Here is a 23,524-nt window from a genome sequence, read left to right as displayed (position 1 = left end):
GGTTTAGAATTGGTTATCTTGTCCTTTCCACTGCATTATAATTCAGCTCATAGTTCAGTTTCTGAGGTCTTACCGGTTTCGGCATGTTTGTCTCCTCTCCTCCCTTCACCCGGCAGCTGAGAAGACAACTCACAGGACGGATAGCTTCCCTGTTTCACAGGACCTGGGAGACAGAGAAGATCAGTTCAGTTATGGGGACATTGTAGCAGATCTAATGCAGGTAGAACATCTGATGCAACGCATGGATGAGACAGAAAAACCAGGGCAAAGGGGAACAGATGAAAGCGAGGAAAGGGAGTTCAGGACAGTGGGTAGAGAGAGGCTGACGATGATATTGTCACTGTGGTGTCAGGGTCACCACAGGACAGAAATAAATAAATAAGGACAATAAATTGTCAAATATGAAACCATATTTTTCTTTCATGCACAAATCATTTTGGGATTCCCTTCGGATATCATACATGATATGGCCAGATATTGAGTCATTAGATATCCTGAGATAGGCCTATGTGGACATCTTATTTTCTCTATATGTTGACAAATACTGACAGTAGGCCTGCATAGTATATTTTCTCAGCACAAGCAATGCATATGCTGAGGTTCATAATCAGTATTCTGATATGCTTTTTGATATGCTAAATAAGGACAATTGCTAATGCTTATTTGAATTTTGAGGACATGTTCAATAATTTTACAAATATTAAATCCATATAATTCTTTGACACTTGGTGAACTTTTTGTATTCCATCTACATAAAGGCACACACAAAACCGCAAGCTAAAAGCACTGTAACTGGTAGCCTAGCAACAAGAATAACCCTTTTTCTGAAAAGGAGTCTGATGTCATTTTTTAGATTGCAAACGGTGTGTGGTCTAACTGACAACTGGAGAAACAAAGAAATAAGAAAATGTTCCGAAAATACCTCAAATAAGTTCAAGCTAAAGTGAGTATCTAATTTGAGATGTTTATTTATCTTAGTAACTAGAACCAAGAAGGCTAGCTAATTAGCGGGAGCGTAAAAGCTAACTGGTAGCCTAGCTAGCTAACAAATAACATTTCTTTCCCTTCAGGGAATAGGTTTGGGTGTATTTTGTATTACTGGTTAATATAAGATAGCTAACCAGCAACTTGGCTAGCTAGTTTGTACCAGTTCGCTTTCTCGTCATGAATGAAGCAGGTACGTAGCTACCTTGTTGGATGGTTATGCGAAATGACAGTATTTTCTTGCAATATCGACACTATTTTGATGAATGATTTATGCATTGACAGTTTGGAGTGGATCACAGACCAACACTACCACCACGTAGGGTCTGGACTGCCAGGGACCGCCGCTGACGACCCAATCTGCACCCATCGCATCCATCGTTCTTAACAAACAGGGCTGGCAGGGGGATTGAGTGCAACTTTTATTTTCTGTTAATTAAATCAAATCCATTTTTAGCAAAGATTGGCCTACGTTTGTATCTTTACAGAAAACAGGTGTTCTGATTGGAGCTCTGGATTTGCTATGCTGCATTTTTTAAAACAGAAATAGCAGATTTTTTTGTATTTGGATTAAATCTGACATTTGCTTTTCCATGCCTTGTAGCCTACTACTGAATATGGTGCTGTATGCTCAGATATGTCCCCTTCATGTGAAGAAGCACGGTGATTTTCAGTGCCTGAACAGGTCAAATCATTTGGATGCTGGACATTGATCATGAGTCTGATATAGTCCATTTTCGATCAGACATATGAGGATGAATATTACATATCATGTAAGGATATCTATTGAAATGAATCATTTGGGGATAAGTACGGATCCATAAATCATCAGGTAATGACTACAGATATGATACATTTCTGAAAGTATGTGGATTAGTTCATGCCTAAGCATAAAGGCTTAGATATGTCAGCATGTTGACACATACCCTTTCCTGAGTTAAAATGTTCCACGAATATGTAAGCGGGCGCACGCGCATCAGGGGCATGTCTTGAAGGGATCTCACCCCTGATATCTCCCTGGACTCATACAGTAGTAGGGAGATTTCTGAGGTCCGGATTGGATGCCTGTAGAAACTGTCCCATTAGGGAGAATATCCTATCTCAATATATTAAATGAAGGACATGTGTTTCTGGAGCATGTCTACTCCTTATATCTAATGAAATGTCAAATATACAGATAAAGACACCCCTTGATATTTACCCTTTTTGCCCAGTGCTGCTTTTCAACTAACACCAGTGTTAAGGCTTCTGCATGCATTCCATCCAAAACAGTTCTTGCATATATTATGACAACATTTTGGCACGTTTTTTTTCTCGGTTGTTCATGCACACAAACATTTTTCGAGACAAGCCGAAATAGGCAGCCGAAGTCGAGGCCTCTTCGTAGGTGATTGGTCAACAGTAGAGATGATTTAATTAAGTGTGTTGCCATTCAACAAGACGCAACTTTTTTTAATGCAAATGTTTTCACTTGAGAAATACTGCACCAAACATCCTTGGAAAAAAGTCAAAACGAATTACAGATTAATTGAGTTATTTTAGATGAATTCTAACTATTTTGAGGAAGCGCATATTGGCTACGGCATATCAAGACGCACAAACAGTACTATTGCCGCTTTTTTCTAGTTTTTCTAGAAAAGGTCTCGTAAGGGACTATGCGAGCACACTCGTTCAGTTCAACCAGCTGAGTTCAGGTAGGTGCCAGTCGAACTGAAGCATGAAGTGATGACGCCTTTACACTTAGTGTATACTGATGTTATACTGGGAAATTGAGTTTTCATAGCTAGGGCTGACAATGAGGACTTGTGAAGAGCAGAATCAACGACCTCTGCATAATCTATACAGTTGCTTTGTGAAAAGGTGTTAAAGTTCACAGTTAGCCATTGTGATGTAAACGACAGCTTTGGCCCCATGTGAGAGCAGGTCAGCTGGAGCTATGGCCCACTGAGACAGGGGCACTGGCCGTGTAGATGTAAACAGAAAAGCCTGAGCCTTTTGGGTAATGGAGGGATAAAATGGAGAGAAGTTAAATCTGCTTTATGTTTGGTTTGCTTGCCAATGACACTAACAATAACGAATATCGCGATACTGGTATCTTCCCGGCCCTATCAGACTGTCAGTGATAAGTTGTAACATTGTTTGCACCTCTGATGCAGTGCATTGAGTCATGGGCAAACACTCCCAATATTTGGTTCATTACCATTAATGACCCTCAACATGTTTCAAGTAGATGGTAAATTGAGTTAAGTTTAGTAAGATAGACGGGTGAAGCACTTATGTACAGTTGGTGATTATTTTGTGGGAAAAATATGGTCATGCTTAAAAAACGTTGGGTAGGACCGGTGTTTATGGCACTGGGGTAACGTTACTTATGTATTGGCGCCTGTAGAAAGTAACGGAATTATTTGTAGGCTAGACTGTAATTTATAGACCGTGATCGCGTCGAGCAGTATTGTTACAATCATTGCAACACTGGTTACACTAGTCACCGGCCCGCCTCCCTTTGCAATAGATGACAACCTTCGAAACGCGCCAATGCTACATTGTAACAAGTTAACCCAACTAATGAAACGAAATTATACTTGCTAATAATGATACACTATGGTTAAGGAAAACTGAAATTATATTATAGGCTACGTTTCAGGTCTAATAACACGAGGCAGTTCATGTCACACTAACAAAAACGTTTTTGCAAACAAGATAAGTTTAGTCAAGTTTTGAAATCTTCGCGAGACAGATGTGACCGCGTGTCCCATAGCCTAATGTTGTGCTTTCATCTAAGTGCAAATTCTTACTGCGCAAATAATAAAAGTAGCTGATCTTCCAAAAAACGTTTTTCAGAGATAAAGGCAGTTTTAATTCTCTCACATGTATCAGTAATAGTTTGAAATGAAGGCCTGCCTTAGCCAACTTTTACAACACGCAGAGTACACAAAAATCGCCCCTTTTTCCTCAGCTTGCAGAAGCTCTTCTAAAGAGACAGACAAACTCACCTCTGAAGAAGGACTACAGCTTCAAAGACCGACAAAATCCTGAGTATTCAATGCTTTCCGGTTATCCACGCTGTAAACTAAACGACTATATTTCATGTACTCTTGTCACCTCCAATTTTCTCGTGAAGCCTGTTAGAACGGGCATGAGTGAGAAAACCGTGCAATTGAGATCCACCGTAAGGCGATTTGTGAAGGCATTCAATATGGCTGTCGGACTAGTCGAGGCCAAGCGTGGTTGATTTAATATGTGCGGGGTACGCGCTCTGCTCTGCAGCAGCGATGAGAACTCCCCCAACTTTAAAATATAGTATTCTAACAGTGTCAGTGGGTGTACACTATACAGTCATAGTTGTGTATACACTCATTTGTGTGTACACACACAATATATATCATACTAAATGGAGGGAGAAAATCAACATACCAAATCCTACGAATTGTCCTGAAGCCAGGTGGCACACACACACCTTGATATGAGAAAGACATGTCTTTCTATCTCCCTTTATTCCATTTTCTTTCCTTTCACCTGTGGATCGAACATAGTCTATGAAGTATGAATGATAAATAGAACAATAACAAGGGGAAAGTCAGTGCACAAAGGGAAACAGTATCTATATTAGTTATATTACATCATAAAGAACATCAGTTTTGTCTCACAAATAAGGACTATGTCTGCTATGATGTCTGTGAATACTTCTCGCATACTTACTTTGTAAAACTCGGAACCATTTAACATGAAGTGCTTGTCTTCGCAGAGTATCACACAAACAGTGGTGGAAAAAGTACCCAATCATCATACTTGAGAAAATTACTCAAGTAAAAGTAAAAGTCACCCAGAAAAACTATACTTGAGTAAAAGCCTAAAGCTATTTGGTTTAAAATATACTTATTTATCAAAAGTAAATGTAATTACTAAAATATACTTAAGAATCAAAAGCAAAAGTTAAAATCATTTTAAAGTCCTTATATTAAGCAAAGCAGACAGCACCATAATTTTTTTTTAGCGGAAAGCCATAGGCAGGCACACTCCAACATTCAGACATCATTTACAAACGAAGCATGTGTGTTTAGTGAGTCCACCAGATCAGAGGCAGTATGGATGACCAGGGATTTATTGGTTTATACGTGCGTGAATTGGACCATTTTCCTGTCCTGCTTAGCATTCAAAATGTAACGAATACTTTTGGGTGTCAAGGAAAATGTATGGAGTAAAAAGTACAATATTTTCTTAAGGAATGTAGTGAAGTAAAATTAAATGTAGTCAAAGATATAAATAGTAAAGTAAAGTACAGATACCCCAAAAATCTACTTAAGTAGTACTTTAAAGTATGTTTACTTAAGTACTTTACACCACTGCACACAAATAACTCTCCCTCACTTAATAATCGACCAAGGCAATGCAATGAATTCAAACATGAGAGTTACACATTATGGACCAAATTCTAATACTTATAATGTTCAGCTCTGTGAAGCTTTTTTTGTTTAAGTTTCATCAGTTGGTTTTGTTAGGCTATATTTGCTGTGAGCCTAAATGGCCAGCCTCTTGAAAAAGTTACTAATTCCATGTTGCATTCCCTGCCATCCTGAGCCTTCTTTACTAACACATAACTTTGTATATTGCGTCATCTAGTGGACATAAACTGTTATTACACCAAGGAGCCAAAGAAGTGTCTCTTCTAAAAGACTGGTTTTAGACATTTCCTTGACCAAGCAATAAGACATAACTTGATGTTTCAGAGATTTGCTTCAGATCTTAGTTCTCAGAAAGGATTTCTTAATTCTATGTTTATTTTATTATTGGGGTCAGCAACAGCATTTTCTTCTGACGTCCAATTTTGTGATGTTTGCTCAATAACTTTCTTCTCACTTCCTCCTCACTTATGGTAAATCATCTGTTCCCCTCCAAATAATGAGAATGACACATTTCCTCTCTCTCTCACTGCATTGAGCATGGCAGTGGGTGGGTCTTTTTTAAACCAGGGTATTTTCAGTGGGTGTGACCACTCTATTTATTTATTTATTTATTTATTTATTTTTTTCTCTCTCTCTCTCTCTCTCTCTCTCTCTCTCTCTCTCTCTCTCTCTCTCTCTCTCTCTCTCTCTCTCTCTCTCTCTCTCTCTCTCTCTCTCTCTCTCTCTAATTTAATTTAATGCGATGTGTCTAGTCTAATTTTGTGATGTTTGCTCAATAACTTTCTTCTCACTTCCTCCTGACTTATGGTAAATCATATGTTCCCCCCAAATAATGAGAATGACACATTTTCTCTCTCTCTCTCGTCTGTCCCTTTAACTTAATCAACGCGGTGTGTCTAGTCTACCCAGTCACTTTGTGCTGTATCTGTGCTTACAAGTCAAAAAGTTATCCAAGACTAAGATTATTTTATTAACAAAGGGTTTTAATATAGTGAAGTAAAACGGCAGGGAAGCGCTCTTTGGAACACGGTGGTAGAACCGGGACTCAGGTGATCACAGTCCTATGCTGCACTATCGTTCACTGTGACTATCCTCTGACAATTGTGAGTAAAAATAATTACCACGTATTTTGGCTATGTTTTTCATTGTCTATCTCCTAAAAAATATGATACAATATGTTTTGTGATTTCTCTTATTCAGACAATGTTTTTACCCTTATCTACTCATTTTTTATTTGATAGTGGTCTTCTCCTTTTTTCCTCTCTAATATAGTTTGTCTTTATCAGTAAAGCAAACTTTTGTGAGCTATGTTGATATATTGGATTACCTATCATTAATCATCTGTCAGTTATTTTGAGGACCACAATACCAACAGCTATCAGTGTTATTGCAATTTAATTAGATTGTCTCATTATGTAATATTTCCAGCACCAAAATCATGTAACAGTTAGTCACTATATTTTTCCTTGTTATTTACTCTAGAACTGAAGAAGACGTCAATCCACTGGACACATACGTCAATTCAACGTCTATTCCACGTTGGTTCAACGTCATTTCATTGAAATTAGGTGGAAATAACGTTGATTCAACCAGTGTGTGCCCAGTGGGAAGCCTCTAACACGATGACACTCAAGATAACCATGCCAGGAAAACAAAGTGGGTCTACATTCTCTCAGCTGAGACTCTTTCTTTGTTTCCTGATGTATTGCTGGGGTCTAGCTGATCCAGCATGTGGGTACTTCCTGAAAAACTGCACAATCCGGGGTAATCTCAGTGACCCCTCTGACATGAAAGTACTCTGTTATAACAGGAATCTTGAAGTCATACCTATAGCTATTCCGCGGAAAGTAAGCAATTTAGACTTGTCCATGAATAACATTTCCAAGATCGAAAAGTTGGATTTTAAAGGCCTATCAAACCTAAAAATTCTAAACATGTCCAGAAACCAGATCTCTCAAGTGGACGATGGGGCTCTTGGACACCTAGAGGCTCTTCAGGAACTGGGTTTGGCTCATAACAGACTCACAACCCTGTCAGACCATTTGTTTCAGGGCCTGGCCAACCTCTCCCTGCTACATCTGGACAACAACCTCATTGCAACCATCAGCTCCTCATCCTTTCAGCTTCTCTCCAGTTTGAAGACAGTGAATTTAACCAATAACAACCTTGAGAATATGAAGGAAGTTCAGCCCATCGTACAATTACCACACTTACATGAGTTGTACATTGGGAGCAACAGATTCACCTCTTTCCAGTCACAAGAAATATCAAACACGTCTATAGAGCTGAGGCTGTTGGATTTATCCCGGAATCCATTGGGAATCTTCAGGATCACGGCAGATGTTCTTCCTTACCTTGAGGTGTTAGACATCGCCTACTGTGGCCAACTTGGACACATGGAATGGGATGTGCTGGACAGGTCTTTTCTGAGAAACGTCAATCGTCTCAACTTGAGCGGCATTGATATGTCTTTCGAGAGGATGGGTATGGTACTGCAGACTGTCAACTCCTCATTAGTCCATCTGAGATTGCATGACCTCGTCAACGGCTCAAGGCTCAAGATCAAGGCTCTCACTGATATTGCCTGCCGTATACCTACACTCAGTGTGCTCCGGCTGGAATATAACAACATAGGTAATCTCTCTGAGGAATTTCTGCAGTCATGTAAACACCTGACAGAAGTGGACATATCAAATACTGGTCTTACTCAGCTGTCTGACTTTTCATTCAGATCAATAGAGCAAATAAGTGCTTTGAAACTGGGCCACAATAGGCTTTCTTTCGTGCCAAAGGCCACAAGAAATCTACCGACACTGAAGATCCTGGATCTCAGCTTCAATATCATCAATAAACTAGACTGCTCAGATTTCTCCAATCTTACAGAACTCACAGAACTCATTATTTTCCACAATCAAATCCCCAACCTTCCGGCATGTGTTTTCCAGGATTTGAAAGAATTAAGGATCCTTAAAATGGGATCAAACAAAATCCTGACCTTGAATGATGCGTTCATGAATGCTTTGCACAAACTTGAGATGATGAACTTGGCAGGCAATAAACTGAGCTCTATCAGAAAAGGAGAGTTTAAAAGCTTAACATCACTCAAGACTTTACTTTTATTTGACAATCAGATTGCCAGCATGGAAGATGGAGCCTTTGAGGGATTGGTCAACCTTACAGAACTTAAACTGGGCTCAAATAAGATCACTCAAATAGGCATAAGAAATACTGTGCTCATGGGACTCCCACTCTTAAAAAGTCTTGATATATCCTGTAATTACATCACATATGTAAATGATGATAAACTAAACCCTCCACCCTTCTCTCATCTGACATCTCTGGAGAACCTCAGGATATTTAGTCAGCGTCACAAGGGACTGTCTCATCTACCTATCAACTTCCTTGAAGGACTGAAATCTTTATTGTCATTCCAGGCAGGGAGTCTTAATATTAAGGAGCTGTACCCAGGCACATTCATTTACACACCCCGGTTGTGGTTCCTAGATATCAGTAAGAATGAGTTCACAGCCCTCACTCCAAAGCTGTTTCACCCAATCCCAAGGCTCAACAGCCTGTACCTGTCCAAAGCCCGACTTCAGTCCTTAGATTTCCTCATAGGAGCAAACCTCAGTAGAGTCACTTTATTGCAGGTGAGCAAGAACGATATAACAGTAGTCAATGAGACAGTGTTGCGTTCTCTCCCTGCCTTGACATACCTGGACATGCAAGACAATGCTTTCACCTGTGGCTGCAGCGATGCTTGGTTTGTCCAGTGGATAGAGAGCGACAACCAAACACAAGTTGTTGGTGCAGGAGAATTTACCTGCAACTATCCTGCCGATCTAAAGGACACCAAGCTGTTGGATGTTGAGCTTCAGTTCTGTATAGTACGCTTAGGACTTCACTACTACATCTCTACCACTTGTCTGGTCCTCCTCACCCTGATAGCATCCTTTGCCTACCACTTCCTGAAATGGCAGGTAATTTACGGCTATTACCTCTTCCTGGCTTTCCTCTATGACACCAAGCAAAGGAATAAGCACACGCCTCATGGCTGTCAGTACGATGCCTTCATCTCCTACAACGCCCACGATGAGCCCTGGGTCCTGAGGGAGCTTCTGCCAGAGCTGGAGGGAGAGCAGGGCTGGAAGCTGTGTCTCCACCACCGGGACTTCCAGCCAGGCAAACCAATCATAGACAACATTATGGACGGCATCTACGGAAGCCGCAAGACCATCTGTGTGATCAGCCGCCGCTACCTGGAGAGTGAGTGGTGCTCCCGGGAGATCCAGGTGGCCAGCTTCCGGCTCTTTGATGAGCAGAAGGACGTCCTGATTCTGGTGTTCCTGGAGGAGATCCCTACCCACCAGCTGTCACCCTACCACCGGATGAGGAAGCTGGTGAAGAGACGCACCTACTTGAGCTGGCCCAGAGCTGGGGTGCACACCGGGGTCTTCTGGCAGCAACTACGGCTGGCTTTAGAGACCAAGGACGGCTCTTCTGAGGAAAATCCCATCCTCTCTGGTGTGCAGGCTCTGTGACTGTGAAACCTTGATTTGAAACAACCATCACACTCTGAACCTTATTTACATGAGAATATTAAAGGTGCACTCTCAAACCTTTGTACAATTTCAGCCAGTATTTTTGAAAGTGGTGCTCACGAGCCAGAAGTGGTCCCTGTTTTGTGTTGTATTACGCCATCTAAAGTGTTTTTTTACCTATTCTTATGATATGTTATGAATTTATTTCATACTATATAGTATGTTACAATTTTGCTGTGCTTATCATCCTGGAGTGCATCTTTAAGAAGTTCCTAAGAGTATTGATGCGCCCATGGGTCAATCTCAGTAACATAATAAAAAAAATCCCCATCAAAGTCAGTTTAAGCTATCAGGTTTTTTGCATGGGCTGGTTCTCAATCCACTGCTTCCGACAAACTGGTCTCAGAGCAATTCACATTATTCTGTACATATATCTTCGAGGCCAAATTTAGTATGATATTTTTAGTTTGGTATGTATTCATACAAAACTTACAATATGTGACAAATTTGTAAAACATAATATATGTTATGAAATCTAGCTTGGTGGCTAGGTGGTTAATGTTAGCTAACTCACTAACGTTAGCTAGGCTAGGGGTTAGGGCTTAAGGTTAAGTTTAGTAGTTAGGTTAAAGGGTTTCGGGTTAGGGGAAGGGTTAGCTAATAAGCGAAGTAGTTACTAATTAGCAAAAATGTAGTAAGTAGTTGAACAGTTCTTCACTAGCTAAAATGCTAAAGTTGTCCGTGATGAGATTCGATCTCGCAACCTTTGGGTTGCTAGATGTTTGAGTTATATGCCCACCCATCTGTCATATGCAGCCATGACAAACCTAACATACCATACTACATGGAGTGTTTCGGATTCACAGTGCATTCAGAAAGTATTCAGACCCCTTGACTTTTCCCACATTTTGTTACGTTACAGCCTTAGTAGAAAATGTTTTTGTTTTTTTAAATCCTCATCAATCTACACCCAATACTCCATAATGACAAAGCCACATTAGGTTTTTTGAAGGTTTTAGCTAATATAATAATTTTTAAAAAACATATCTTTTACATAAAGATTCAGACCCTTTGCAATGAGACTCGAAATTGAGCTCAGGTGCATCCTGTTTCAATTGATCATCCTTGAGATGTTTCTACAACTTGACTGGAGTCCACATGTGGTAAATTCAATTGATTGGACATGACTTGGAAAAGCACACACCTGTCTATATAGGTCCCACAGTTGACAGTGCATGTCAGAGCAAAAACCAAGCCAAGAGGTCAAAGGAATTGTCCGTAGATCTCCGAGACAGGATTGTTTTGAGGCACAGATCTGGGGAAGGGTACCAAAACATTTCTGCAGCATTGAATGTCCCCAAGAACACAGTGGCCTCCATCATTCTTAAATGGAAGAAGTTTGGAATCGCCAAGACTTCCTCGAGCTGGCCGCCCAGTCGAACTGAGCAATCAGGGGAAAAGGGCCTTGCTCAGGGAGGTGACCAAGAACCGTTGGTCACTCTGACAGAGCTCTAGAATTCCTCTGTGGAGATGGGAGAACCTTCCAGAAGGACAATCATCTCTGCAGAGGGCACATGAAGGACTCTCAGACCATGTTAAACAAGATTATCTGGTCTGATGAAACCAAGATTGACTCTTTGGCTTGAATGCCAAGCATCATGTCTGGAGGAAACCTGGCACCATCCCTACGGTGAAGCATGGTGGTGGCAGCATCATGCTGTGGGGATGTTTTTCAGCGGCAAGGACTGGGAGACTAGTCAGGATCGAGGCAAAGATGAACGGATCAAAGTGCAGAGAGATCCTCAATGAAAACCTGCTTCAGAGCGCTCAGGATCTCAGACTGGGGCTAAGGTTCACCTTCCAACAGGACAACGACCCTAAGCACACAGCCAAGACAACGCAGGAGTGGCTTCGGGACAAGTCTCTGAATGTCCTTGAGTGGCCCAGCCAGAGCCCGGACTTGAACCCGATCGAATATCTCTGGAGAGACCTGAAAATAGCTGTGCAGTGACACTCCCCATCCAACCCGACAGAGCTTGAGAGGATCTGCAAAGAAGAATGGGAGAAACTCCCCAAATACAGGTGTGCCAAACTTGAAGCGTCATACCCAATAAGACTCTAGGCTGTAATCGCTGACAAAGGTGCTTCAACAAAGTATTGAGTAAAGGGTCTCAATACTTATGTAAACGTGATATTTCAGTTTAAATTTCTTATAATATATTTGCAAACATTTAAAAAAAAGCTGTTTTTGCTTTGTCATTATGGGGCATTGTGTGTAGATTGATGAGGGCGAAAAAAAGCTGTTTAATCCATTTTAAAATAAGGCTGTAACGTAACAAAATGTGGAAAAAGTCAAGGTGTCTGAATACTTTCCGAATGCACTGTACGTACAGAATAATACAAAATGCTCTGAGACCAGGTTTGCAACCGCCTATGTCGGCCTTCCGCATCTGCAGTGGTACGGTGGCTGAGCTACAGCGGTGTTAGTCAGATCATGAAATATCCTGAAATGGTTTGGCCTACAAACTATTATGACCCCTCTACGGAAAGACACAGGCCTCATCTGAAGGTAAACCAGCACCGATTCCACTCTATGGAGAGGGGAGACTCCCCCAAACACAATGATGTTGTCCGCTTTGTCACAGGTCTCATCCGAAGGTAACCCATAAAAACGAATTGAAGTATGAAGGTAGTTTTGTGCCAACAAAAATAAGGGGTTAAATATGTGTCCAAAAAACAAAAATATTTATTAAGCGTTCTTATATCTCCTAGATATTGGAGAGACCAGTGCTTAATTTGTAAATCGGGAGGTGCCGGAACAAAATGTGAGCGCGAGAGTCAGGTGACCTGGGGAGTTCTAAGGTACCGGAACGAATGAAAAAAAAGAATAACCTTAATAATAAAGCATTGTTTGCATATCATCACATTTGCATAGTGGCATAGAGCAGTAGAATTGAGTCACTTATGGAAGGGAACATTTTTAGTAGCCTGGGGTCCGGGAAAATGTTGGAGTTTTAGAAATGCATTTCATGCAATTCTATGTCATTTACCTGACTGGAGACTTTGCCAGAATCATTTTTAACACCACAGGCTACTTTGCCCTAGAGGTGGCAGACAGGTCCTTATCACAGGCGACACCTTGATTGAGGAGGATGGGCTCATTGTAATGGCTGGAACGGAATAAATGGAATGGTACACTTTAGAAATGTTTTTTCAAAAGGGTTCTTCAGCTGTCCCCACAGGAAAAAACGTTTTGGTTCCAAGTAGAACCCTTTTTGGTTTCAGGTAGAACCCTTTTGGTTCCATGTAGAACCCTCTGTGGAAAGGGCTCTACCTGGAACCAAAAGGGTTTTACCTGGAACTAAAACTAGTTCTTCAAAGGCTTCTACTATGGGGACAGCCGAAAAACCCTTTTAGGTTCTAGATAGCACCTTATTTCTAAGAGTGTATCAAACACGTTGTTTCCACCTTTACTCCCACTCCCTGTTTCGCTTCTTCTACACACGCACGCACGCACGCACGCACGCACGCACACACACACACACACACACACACACACACACACACACACACACACACACACACCTTCATATGAGAGAGTCGTCATTCTCCCCTTCATTGAATATTCTTTCCTCTCACCTGTGGATGAAATATAGTCTATTAAGTATGAATGATAAATAGAACAATAACAAGGGGAAGTCAGTGCACAAAGGGAAACCGTATCCATATTAGTTATACTACCTCATAAAGTACATCCAAGCAAGGTAGATCTACTATGGTTTCCAATTCTGGGATGTTTTCTCAATAACTTTAACCTTATGTTACACTGAACAAAAATATAAATGCAACATGCAACAATTTCAAAGATTTGAATGAGTCACAGTTCACAATAAATCAATTGAAATAAATAAATTAGGCCCTAACCTATGGATTTCACATGACTGGGAATACGGGTTTGTATCTGCTGGTCACAGAAAGTAGGACGTGGATCAGAAAACCAGTCAGTATGTGGTGTGACCACCATTTGCCTCATGCAGCGCGACACATCTCCTTCGCATAAAGTTGATCAGGCAGTTTATTGTGGCCTGTGGAAGGTTGTCCCACTCCTCTAAAATGGCTGTGAAGAGCACACTTCTCCAGCATGCCAGTGACTATCGAAGGTGAGCATTTGCCCACTGAAGTCGGTTACGACGCCGAACTGCATTCAGTTTAAGACCCTGGTAAGGATGACGAGGACGCAGATGAGACGCTTTCTGACAGTTTGTGGAAACCCACAGCTTCATCAGCTGTCCGGGTGGCTGGTCTCAGACAATCCCGTAGGTGAAGAAGCCAGATGTGGAGGTCCTGGGCTGGCGTGGTTACATGTGGTCGGCGGTTGTGAGGCCGGTTGGATGTACTGCCAAATTCTAGAAAACAGTGTTGGAGGCGGCTTCTGGTAAAGAAATGAACATTAAATTCTCTGGAATGAAAAAAGTGTCAGTGTTAGTACCCGGTTGATGTTTGGATCAGAATGTTCTTAGTTCTAGGAAATATCTCAGGTCTCGGAAAGTTCCCGTATATGGTGAACATCAGTATTTTATTCGGTCCAACTATGAGAGAGAGCAAACAAGCCTGACTCCCCCCCCACTCTCTCTCTCTCGCTTCTTCTTTTCTGCCTCTCGCTTCTTCTTTTCTGCCCCTTGTTTTCTGCCCCTTAGTCAACTGTGTCAGGTCAACCCAGTCAGTTTAGTTTACGCTTGTGTTGTAGCTGTTTGTGAGAAATCAATCTAGACAAATACCAAGATATATTTTGAACAAAGTATAGTGAAGTAAAATGCCAGGGAAGTGCTCTTTGGAGCACGGTGGTAGAACCGGGACTCAGGTGATTACAGTCCTATGCTGCACTAGTGCTCACTGTGACTGTCTTCCTCTGACAAATGTGAGTAAAAATGATTACTATATAGTCTCGCTGTTTTTAGTGCTTTTGCTGGTCTATCTCTTCAAAAATATCATACAAATGTGTGTTTTATTCTTATTCTGAGAATGTTATTACCCTTATCTACTCATTTCTAATTTGATAGTGGTCTTTACCTTTTTTCCTTTCTACTCTAGTTTGTCTTTATCAGTAAAGCAAATGTTATGTTGATCATTTGGATTACCTATAATTAATAATCTGTCAGTTATTTTGAGGACCATAATACCAACAGCTATCAGTGTTATTGAAACTTCATTGAATTGTTTAATTATGTTACATTTCCAGCCCCCAAATGATGCAACAGTTTGTTACTTTGTTATTCTCTCTAGATCTGAAGTAGATGTCAAGCCCCTCACAATGACACTCAAGATAACCATGCCAGGAAAACAAAGTGGGTCTACATTCTCTCAGCTGAGACTCTTTCTTTGTTTCCTGATGTATTGCTGGGGTCTAGCTGATCCAGCATGTGGGTACTTCCTGAAAAACTGCACAATCCGGGGTAATCTCAGTGACCCCTCTGACATGAAAGTACTCTGTGAAAAGAGGAACCTAGAAGTCACACCTATAGACATTCCACAGAAAGTATGCGTTTTAGATGTGGCCATGAATAACATTTCCAAAATTGGAAAGTTAGATTTTAAAGGCCTATCAAACCTCAAAATTCTAAACATGTCAAGAAACCAGATCTCTCAAGTGGACGATGGGTCTCTCGGACACCTAGAGGCTCTTCAGGAGCTGGGTCTGGCTCATAACAGACTCACAACCCTGTCAGACCATTTGTTTCAGGGCCTGGCCAACCTCTCCCTGCTACATCTGGACAACAACCTCATTGCAACCATCAGCTCCTCATCCTTTCAGCTTCTCTCCAGTTTGAAGACAGTGAATTTAACCAAGAACAACCTTGAGAATATGAAGGAAGTTCAGCCCATCGTACAATTACCACACTTACATGAGTTGTACATTGGGAGCAACAGATTCACCTCTTTCCAGTCACAAGAAATATCAAACACGTCTATAGAGCTGAGGCTGTTGGATTTATCCCGGAATCCATTGGGAATCTTCAGGATCACGGCAGATGTTCTTCCTTACCTTGAGGTGTTAGACATCGCCTACTGTGGCCAACTTGGACACATGGAATGGGATGTGCTGGACAGGTCTTTTCTGAGAAACGTCAATCGTCTCAACTTGAGCGGCATTGAGATGTCTTTCGAGAGGATGGGTATGGTACTGCAGACTGTCAACTCATCATTAGTCCATCTGAGACTGTATGACATTAGTGAAGAGAGGGTCAAGGCTCTCACTGATATTGCCTGCCAAATACCCACACTTAGCTTGCTCCGACTGCATCATAACAACATACGTGTTCTCTCTAAGGAATTTCTGCAGTCATGTAAACAGTTGACCGAAATGGACGTAGGTGATAATAATATTAATCAGCTGTCTGAGTTTTTATTCAGATCAATGGAGCAATTAAGTACTTTGAAACTGGGCCACAACAGCCTTTCTTCCGTGCCAAATGCCACAAGAAGTCTACCTACACTGAAGATCCTGGATCTGAGCTTCAATATCATCCATAAACTAGGCTGCTCTGATTTTGCCAATCTTACAGGACTCACACAACTCATTCTTTTCCACAATCAAATCTCCAAACTTCCAGGATGTGTATTCCAGGATTTGAAAGAATTAAGGATCCTTAAACTGGGATCAAACAAAATCCTGACCTTAAATAATGCATTCATGAGTAGTTTGCACAAACTAGAATTTTTGTCGATGTCATACAATAAGCTGAGCTCAATCTCTAAAGGAGACTTTATAGGCTTAGCATCACTCAATACTCTGCTTTTATTTGACAATCAGATTGCTAGTCTTGAAGATGGAGCATTTGAGGGATTGGTGAATCTAACAGAACTTAGACTACAGTCAAATAAGATCACTCAAATAGACATAAGAAATACTGTGCTCACGGGACTTCCACGCTTAAGAACTCTTGATATATCCTGTAATTATATCACATATGTAAATGGTGATAAATTAGACCCTGCACCCTTCTCTCATCTGACATCTCTGGAGAACCTGCAGATCCATAGTCAGCGTCACAAGGGACTGTCTCATCTACCTATCAACTTCCTTGAAGGTCTGAAATCTTTATTGGCATTCAAGGCAGGGAATCTCAATATTAAGGACCTGCACCCAAACACATTTATTCACACACCACGGTTGTGGTTCCTTGATGTCAGTAAGAATGAGTTCACAGCCCTCACTCCAAAGCTGTTTCACCCAACCCCAAGGCTCAACAGAATGTACCTGTCCAAAGCCCGACTTCAGTCCTTAGATTTCCTCATAGGAGCAAACCTCAGTAGAGTCACTTTCTTGCAGGTGAGCAAGAACGATATAACAGTAGTCAATGAGACAGTGTTGCGTTCTCTCCCTGCCTTGACATACCTGGACATGCAAGATAATGCTTTCACCTGTGGCTGCAGCGATGCTTGGTTTGTCGAGTGGATGGAGAACAACACCCAAACACAAGTTGTTGGTGCAGGAGAATTTACCTGCAACTATCCTGCCGATCTAAAGGACACCAAGCTGTTGGATGTTGAGCTTCAGTTCTGTATAGTACGCTTAGGACTTCACTACTATATCTCTACCACTTGTCTGGTCCTCCTCACCCTGATAGCATCCTTTGCCTACCACTTCCTGAAATGGCAGGTAATTTACGGCTATTACCTCTTCCTGGCTTTCCTCTATGACACCAAGCAAAGGAATAAGCACATGCCTCATGGCTGTCAGTACGATGCCTTCATCTCCTACAACGCCTACGATGAGCCCTGGGTCCTGAGGGAGCTTCTGCCAGAGCTGGAGGGAGAGCAGGGCTGGAAGCTGTGTCTCCACCACCGGGACTTCCAGCCAGGCAAACCAATCATAGACAACATTATGGACGGCATCTACGGAAGCCGCAAGACCATCTGTGTGATCAGCCACCGCTACCTGGAGAGTGAGTGGTGCTCCCGGGAGATCCAGGTGGCCAGCTTCCGGCTCTTTGATGAGCAGAAGGACGTCCTGATTCTGGTGTTCCTGGAGGAGATCCCTTCCCACCAGCTGTCACCCTACCACCGGATGAGGAAGCTAGTGAAGAGACGCACATACCTGAGCTGGCCCAGAGCTGGGGAGCAACCCGGGGTCTTCTGGCAGCAACTACGGCTGGCTTTAGAGACCAAGGATGGCCCTGCTGAGGAAAATCCCATCCTCTCTGGTGTGCAGGCTCTGTGATAGTGAAGCCTTGATTTGAAACAACCATCACACTCTGTGAACCTTTTCTGTATATTTACATGAGAATATTGAAGATGCACTCTCAAACTTTGTATTATTTCAGACAGTTGTTTTGAAAGTGGCGCTCACGAGCCAGAAGTGGTCCCCGTTTTTTGTGTATTACGTCATCTAAAGTTTTTAAAACTAATTTGTATGATATGTTACGAATCTAATTCGTACTATATAGTATGTTATGATTTTGCTGTGCCCTGCATCCTGGAGTGCATCTTTAAGAAATCGTTAATAGTACTGACGCACCAGTGCGTCAATGTAAGTAACATAATAAAAAAATCCTGGTCTCAGAGCATTTCGTATTATTCTGTACATTTATCTAAAAGACCACATTTAGTATGATATGTTATGTTTCGTATGGTGTGTATTAATGTAAAACGTACAATATGTTACAAATTTGCAAAACATAATATACGTTATGAAATCTAGCTAAGTGGCTAGGTGGTTACCGTTAGCTAGGCTAGGGGTTAAGGTTAAGTTTAGGAGTTAGTTTAAAGGGTTACGGTAAGGGTTAGGGGAGGGTTAGCTAACATTCTAAGTAGTTACAAAGTAGCTAAAAGGTAGTAAGTAGTTGAAAAGTTGCTAACTAGCTAAAATGCTAAAGTTGTCCATGATGAGATTTGAACTTTCATCCTTCGGGTTGCTAGACATTTGTGTTATACAACCACCCATCTGTCTTATGTAATCATGCGAAACGTAACATACCATATTAGATGTAGTGTCTCGGATTTAAGTACAGAATAATACGAAACGCTCTAAGACCAGGTTTGCAACCTGTTATGTCGGTCTTGTGCATCTGCAGTGGAAGGTGACCGAGCTACAGCAGTGTTTGTTATACCATGAGATATCCTGAAAATCTTCTCACGAAAACGTCCGTAGAGTCCGAACGGTTTGGCCTACAAACTATTATGACCCCTCTATGGAAAGACACTCGGACTCATCTGAAGGTAAACCAGTACCGGTTCCACTCTATGGAAAGGGGAGACTTTCCCTAATACGATGGTGTTCTCCGTTTTACTCTACGATCCCCACAAGTGTCATGGGACTCGTCTGAAGGTAACCTATAGAAACGAATGGAAGTAAGGAGGTAGTTTTTGCCAACAAAAATAAGCGGTTAAATATGTGTCCAAAAAAAACAGAAACATTTCCTGAGCTTTCTTAGATCTTCTACATATATGACAGACACTTCAAAACCTTATTCCTTATGATTTATTTTTGGATTGTCTTTTTTGTCATTTATGAGTATGTTATTCAATGCGTTTCTATGGGCTATAGTAGTAAAGTGCAAATTCAATATTTTATCAAATAATTTTTAAATATATTTTTGGGATACTTAAAGGGGTCATAAAATTTCAAATCTAATACCCAAATGATCTATGTTATAACCTTTTAAAACAATTCCTTATGTTAGCTTAGTTAAGAAATGCTTATATTTGTAATATGTGCTTAAATGTGTAATGGGAAATTGAATAAGTGATACTTTTTTTTTCATTGTCATAGATTTTCTTGATTTTTATACTTGATCTCATAAATGAATTCAATATAATCAAACTATTTCAGTTTATATGCATATTTTAATTATATTATGTCATACAAAATGTTCAGCATAAAATATGATAATAAAGTACACTATATATGCAAAGTATGTGTACACCCCTTCAAATGAGTGGATTCTGCTATTTCAGCCACACCCGTGACTGACAGGTGTATAAAATCGAGCACACGGCCATGCAATCTCCACAGACAAAGACTGGCAGTAGATTGGCCTTACTGAATAGCTCAGTGACTTTCAACGTGGCACCGTCATAGGATGCCACCTTTCCAACAAGGAAGTTTGACAAATTTCTGCCCTGCTAGAGCTGCCCCGGTCAACTGCAAGTGCTGTTATTGTGAAGATGACATGTATAGGAGCAACAAAGGCTCAGCTGCGAAATGATTGGCCGCTCAAGCTCACAAAACGGAACCGGTGAGTGCTGAAGCACGTAGCGCGTTAAAATGGTCTGTCCTTGGTTGCAATATTCACTACTAAGTTCCAAACTCCCTCTGGAAGCAACATCAGCACAATAACTGTTCGTCAGAAGCTTCATGAAATGGGTTTCCATGGCTGAGCAGCCGCACACAAGCCTGAGATCACCATGCGCAATGCCAAGTGTTGACTGGAGGGGTGTAAAGCTTGCCGCCATTGGACTCCGGAGCAGTGGAAACGCGTTCTCTGGAGTGATAAATTAAGCATCACCATCTGGCAGTCCGACAGACGAATCTGGGTTTGGCGGATGTCAGGAGAATGCTACCTGCCCAAATGAATGGTCCGGGGCTGTTTGTCATGCTTTTGGCTAAGCCCCTTAGTTCCAGTGAAGGGAAACCTTAATGCTACAACATACAATGACATTCTAGACGGGGCTGTACTTCCAACTATATGGTAAAAGTTTGGGCAAGGCCCTGTCCTGTTTCAGCATGACAATGCCCCCATGCACAAAGCGAGGTCCATACAGAAATAGTTTGTTGAGATTGGTGTGGAAGAACTTGACCGGCCTGCCCAGAGCCCAGAGCCCTGACCTCAACTCCATCGAACTCCTTTGGGAGGAATTGGAACGCCGACTGCGAGCCAGGCCTAATCGCCCAACATCAGTGCCCGACCTCACTAATGATCGTGGCTGAATGGAAGCAAGTCCCCGCAGCAATGTTCCAACATCTAGTGGAAAGTCTTCCCAGAAGAATGGAGGCTGTTATAGCAGCAAACGGGGCACCAACTCCATATTAATGCCCATGATTTTGGAATGAGATGTTCTACAAGTAGGTGTCCACATATTTTTGGTCATGTAGTGTAGAGGTCGATTAATTAGGGCCGATTTCAATCGATCTTCACATATTCACTAGTTAACAACACATGGTTGATGATATTACTAGGTTAACTAGGTTGTCCTGCGTTGCATATAATCAATGCGGTGCCTGTTATTATCGAATCACAGCCTACTTCGCCAAACAGGTGATGATTTAACAAAAGCACAATCGTTGCACGAATGTGCGTAACCATAAATATCAATGCCTTTCTTAAAATCAATACACAGACGTATATTTTTTTAAACCTGCATATTTAGTTCAAATAAATTAATGTTTGTAGGCAATATTAACTAAGGAAATTGTGTCACTTCTCTTGCTTTCATTGCACGCAGAGTCAGGGTATATGCAACAGTTTGGGCCGCCTGGCTCGTTGCAAACTAATTTGCCAGATTTTTACATAATTATGACATAACATTGAAGGTTGTGTAATGTAACAGCAATATTTAGTTAAAATACGGAACGGTTCCGTATTTCACTGAAAGAATAAACGTTTTGTTTTCAAAATGATTGTTTCCGGATTTGACCATATTAATGACCTAAGGCTCGTATTTCTGTGTGTTTATTTTATTATAATTAAGTCTATGATTTGATATTTGATAGAGCAGTCTGACTGAGCGGTGGTAGGCAGCAGCAGGCTCGTAAGCATTCATTCAAACTGCACTTTCCTGCGTTTGCCAGCAGCTCTTCGCAATGCTTGAAGCACAACGCTGTTTATGACTTCAAGCCTATCAACTCCTGAGATGAGGCTGGGAATACTATAGTGCCTATAAGAACATCCAATAGTCTAAGGTATATGAAATACAAATGGTATAGAGAGAAATAGTCGACGCGTCATAATTCCTATAATAACTTGCGGCTGAACTTGAAAGGGGTTCCTTCGTTATTTTACCGTTCATGTCTTCCATAGAGAATGTCTTGATCTACTTCAAATAAGGTCTGTTTCGTGCAGGCTTAAACTGCCTCGGCGTTTTGATACTCGTGTAAAACTCACTAGGATAAGGTAACGTTTGTCAAAATATTTTCATAAATCCACTCTACAATTTTTTTTAAATCTTCGCTTATATTTAGCCAATATTGATCAGAGTTACTTTGTCCTATGGGTATCTACACAGTTATACAATTGGCAAGGTGGTGTAAGCCTACACGAAACCCAGACTTTATTTGAAGTCAATCTAAAAATATCCTATTTTCAGATTTTGCTGGAAGGTGTCATGGGGATTATGACTCACACTTTGGTAGTCAATTCGTACCATGGCCATTATTATAATAGGATCTCCTGCATATAGAAATGACAGTTTTTGTTTTCAACATTCATCACAGGTAACTTAAACTCTATTTTCATTATTCAAACAGTTGAGAGTATTTGTGTCTCCTAAGCACTCTTCAGTATCCTTGACATTTCAGAGAGCTGTGTGTGTGTGTGTGTGTACAATTATATATATTTTACAGATGGCAGAGAAAAGCAGAGCACCAGTGTGGGACTATTACATTGAATTGGCACCAGGGAAAGCAAGGTGTCTTATTTGTGATAAAGATGTAAGCACGGGGTCAGCAACGGCTAAATCAAAAAATACCACTAACCTGTGGAATCACCTTAAGAACACCCATCCAAAAGCCCACAAGGAAGCAATCATGAAAAAAGCAAAGGCAAATTCTTCACAAGGAAAAAGTGATACAGACAGTTCACAGACATCGCAGGCTACAATCATACAACTTTTTAATAAACAAGCAAAATGGCAGGACAAAGACCCAAGGGCCAAGAAGATGGATGAAGCAATTATTGAGATGATTGCCACTGACAACCGGCCATTCACAGTGGTGTCTGACGTTGGTTTTCAGAGGCTGATTACTCTTGATGAACCCAGGATCAAAGATGAAACATTATTTTGATCAGAAATGCTTGATAAAACACATGAAAGAGTTGTGATGAAAGTGAAGAATCTGGTGGCAGCAGGGAACGCTCCACACATGGCATTCACAACTGACTCCTGGTCAGGCACTACAGAGTCCCTGATGAGCCTTACTGGACATTTCATTGACAATGTCTGGACAAGAAAGCAGGTTGTGCTGAATGTCAAGACTATGATTGGATCACACACAGGAAACTACATCAGAGAGATGTTTTTGACTATGTTGGAATACTGGGAAATCTACACAGAACGTGTAGTGCTGGTCCTCAGGGACAGTGGGGCAAACATGGTGAAAGGTATGAGACTGGCAGAGCTTCCAGACTTCAGCTGCAGTGCACACACCCTACAGCTTGCAATCAATGATGGCCTATCCAGTCAGAGAGCTGTGCTAGACATTATTGCCATGTTGAAGAGCTGTGCAACTCACTTTGACTACTCTGTACTGGCCAAACAGAGGCTGAGGGCCATTCAGGAAGAGCTTGGCCTTCTCAAACACAGCATCATCCAAGCAGTTCAAACTCGCTGGAACTCAACACTACACATGTTGCAGAGGATGTTTGAACAGAGGCGTGA

General features: G+C 41.3%; 3 protein-coding genes across 4 annotated transcripts in view; 2 read left to right on the top strand and 1 right to left on the bottom strand.

Moving 5' to 3' along the window:
- The window catches only part of LOC139532293 (radixin-like), a 32,228-nt gene extending 27,981 nt beyond the window's left edge, over positions 1-4,247 (bottom strand). For both annotated transcript variants that reach the window (XM_071329711.1, XM_071329712.1), the window contains exons 1-2: positions 3,978-4,247; positions 74-163 (exon numbers count right to left, since the gene is read on the bottom strand). In XM_071329711.1, the coding sequence (XP_071185812.1) occupies positions 74-85 (12 nt within the window). In that variant the 5' untranslated portion in view covers positions 86-163; positions 3,978-4,247. The remainder of the gene's footprint in view (positions 1-73; positions 164-3,977) is intronic.
- A 1,985-nt stretch (positions 4,248-6,232) lies between these two features.
- Positions 6,233-10,261, top strand: LOC139532290 (toll-like receptor 13). The gene is made up of 2 exons (XM_071329707.1): positions 6,233-6,490; positions 6,870-10,261. The coding sequence occupies exon 2, from the start codon at positions 7,010-7,012 to the stop codon at positions 9,926-9,928; it is 2,919 nt and encodes a 972-aa protein (XP_071185808.1). The 5' UTR covers positions 6,233-6,490; positions 6,870-7,009; the 3' UTR covers positions 9,929-10,261.
- Positions 10,262-14,390: 4,129 nt separating this feature from the next.
- LOC139532291 (toll-like receptor 13) lies at positions 14,391-21,548 on the top strand. Its single transcript, XM_071329708.1, has 2 exons — positions 14,391-14,846; positions 15,212-21,548. Exon 2 carries the CDS (start codon positions 15,240-15,242, stop codon positions 18,147-18,149), a length of 2,910 nt encoding a protein of 969 aa, XP_071185809.1. The 5' UTR covers positions 14,391-14,846; positions 15,212-15,239; the 3' UTR covers positions 18,150-21,548.
- The last annotated feature ends 1,976 nt before the right edge of the window (positions 21,549-23,524 follow it).

Source organism: Salvelinus alpinus, chromosome 10, assembly GCF_045679555.1.
Source record: "Salvelinus alpinus chromosome 10, SLU_Salpinus.1, whole genome shotgun sequence".
NCBI lineage: Eukaryota > Metazoa > Chordata > Actinopteri > Salmoniformes > Salmonidae > Salvelinus > Salvelinus alpinus.
The sequence above is the reverse complement of the archived record's forward strand: the minus strand, read 5'-3'. Positions and strand labels throughout refer to the sequence as shown.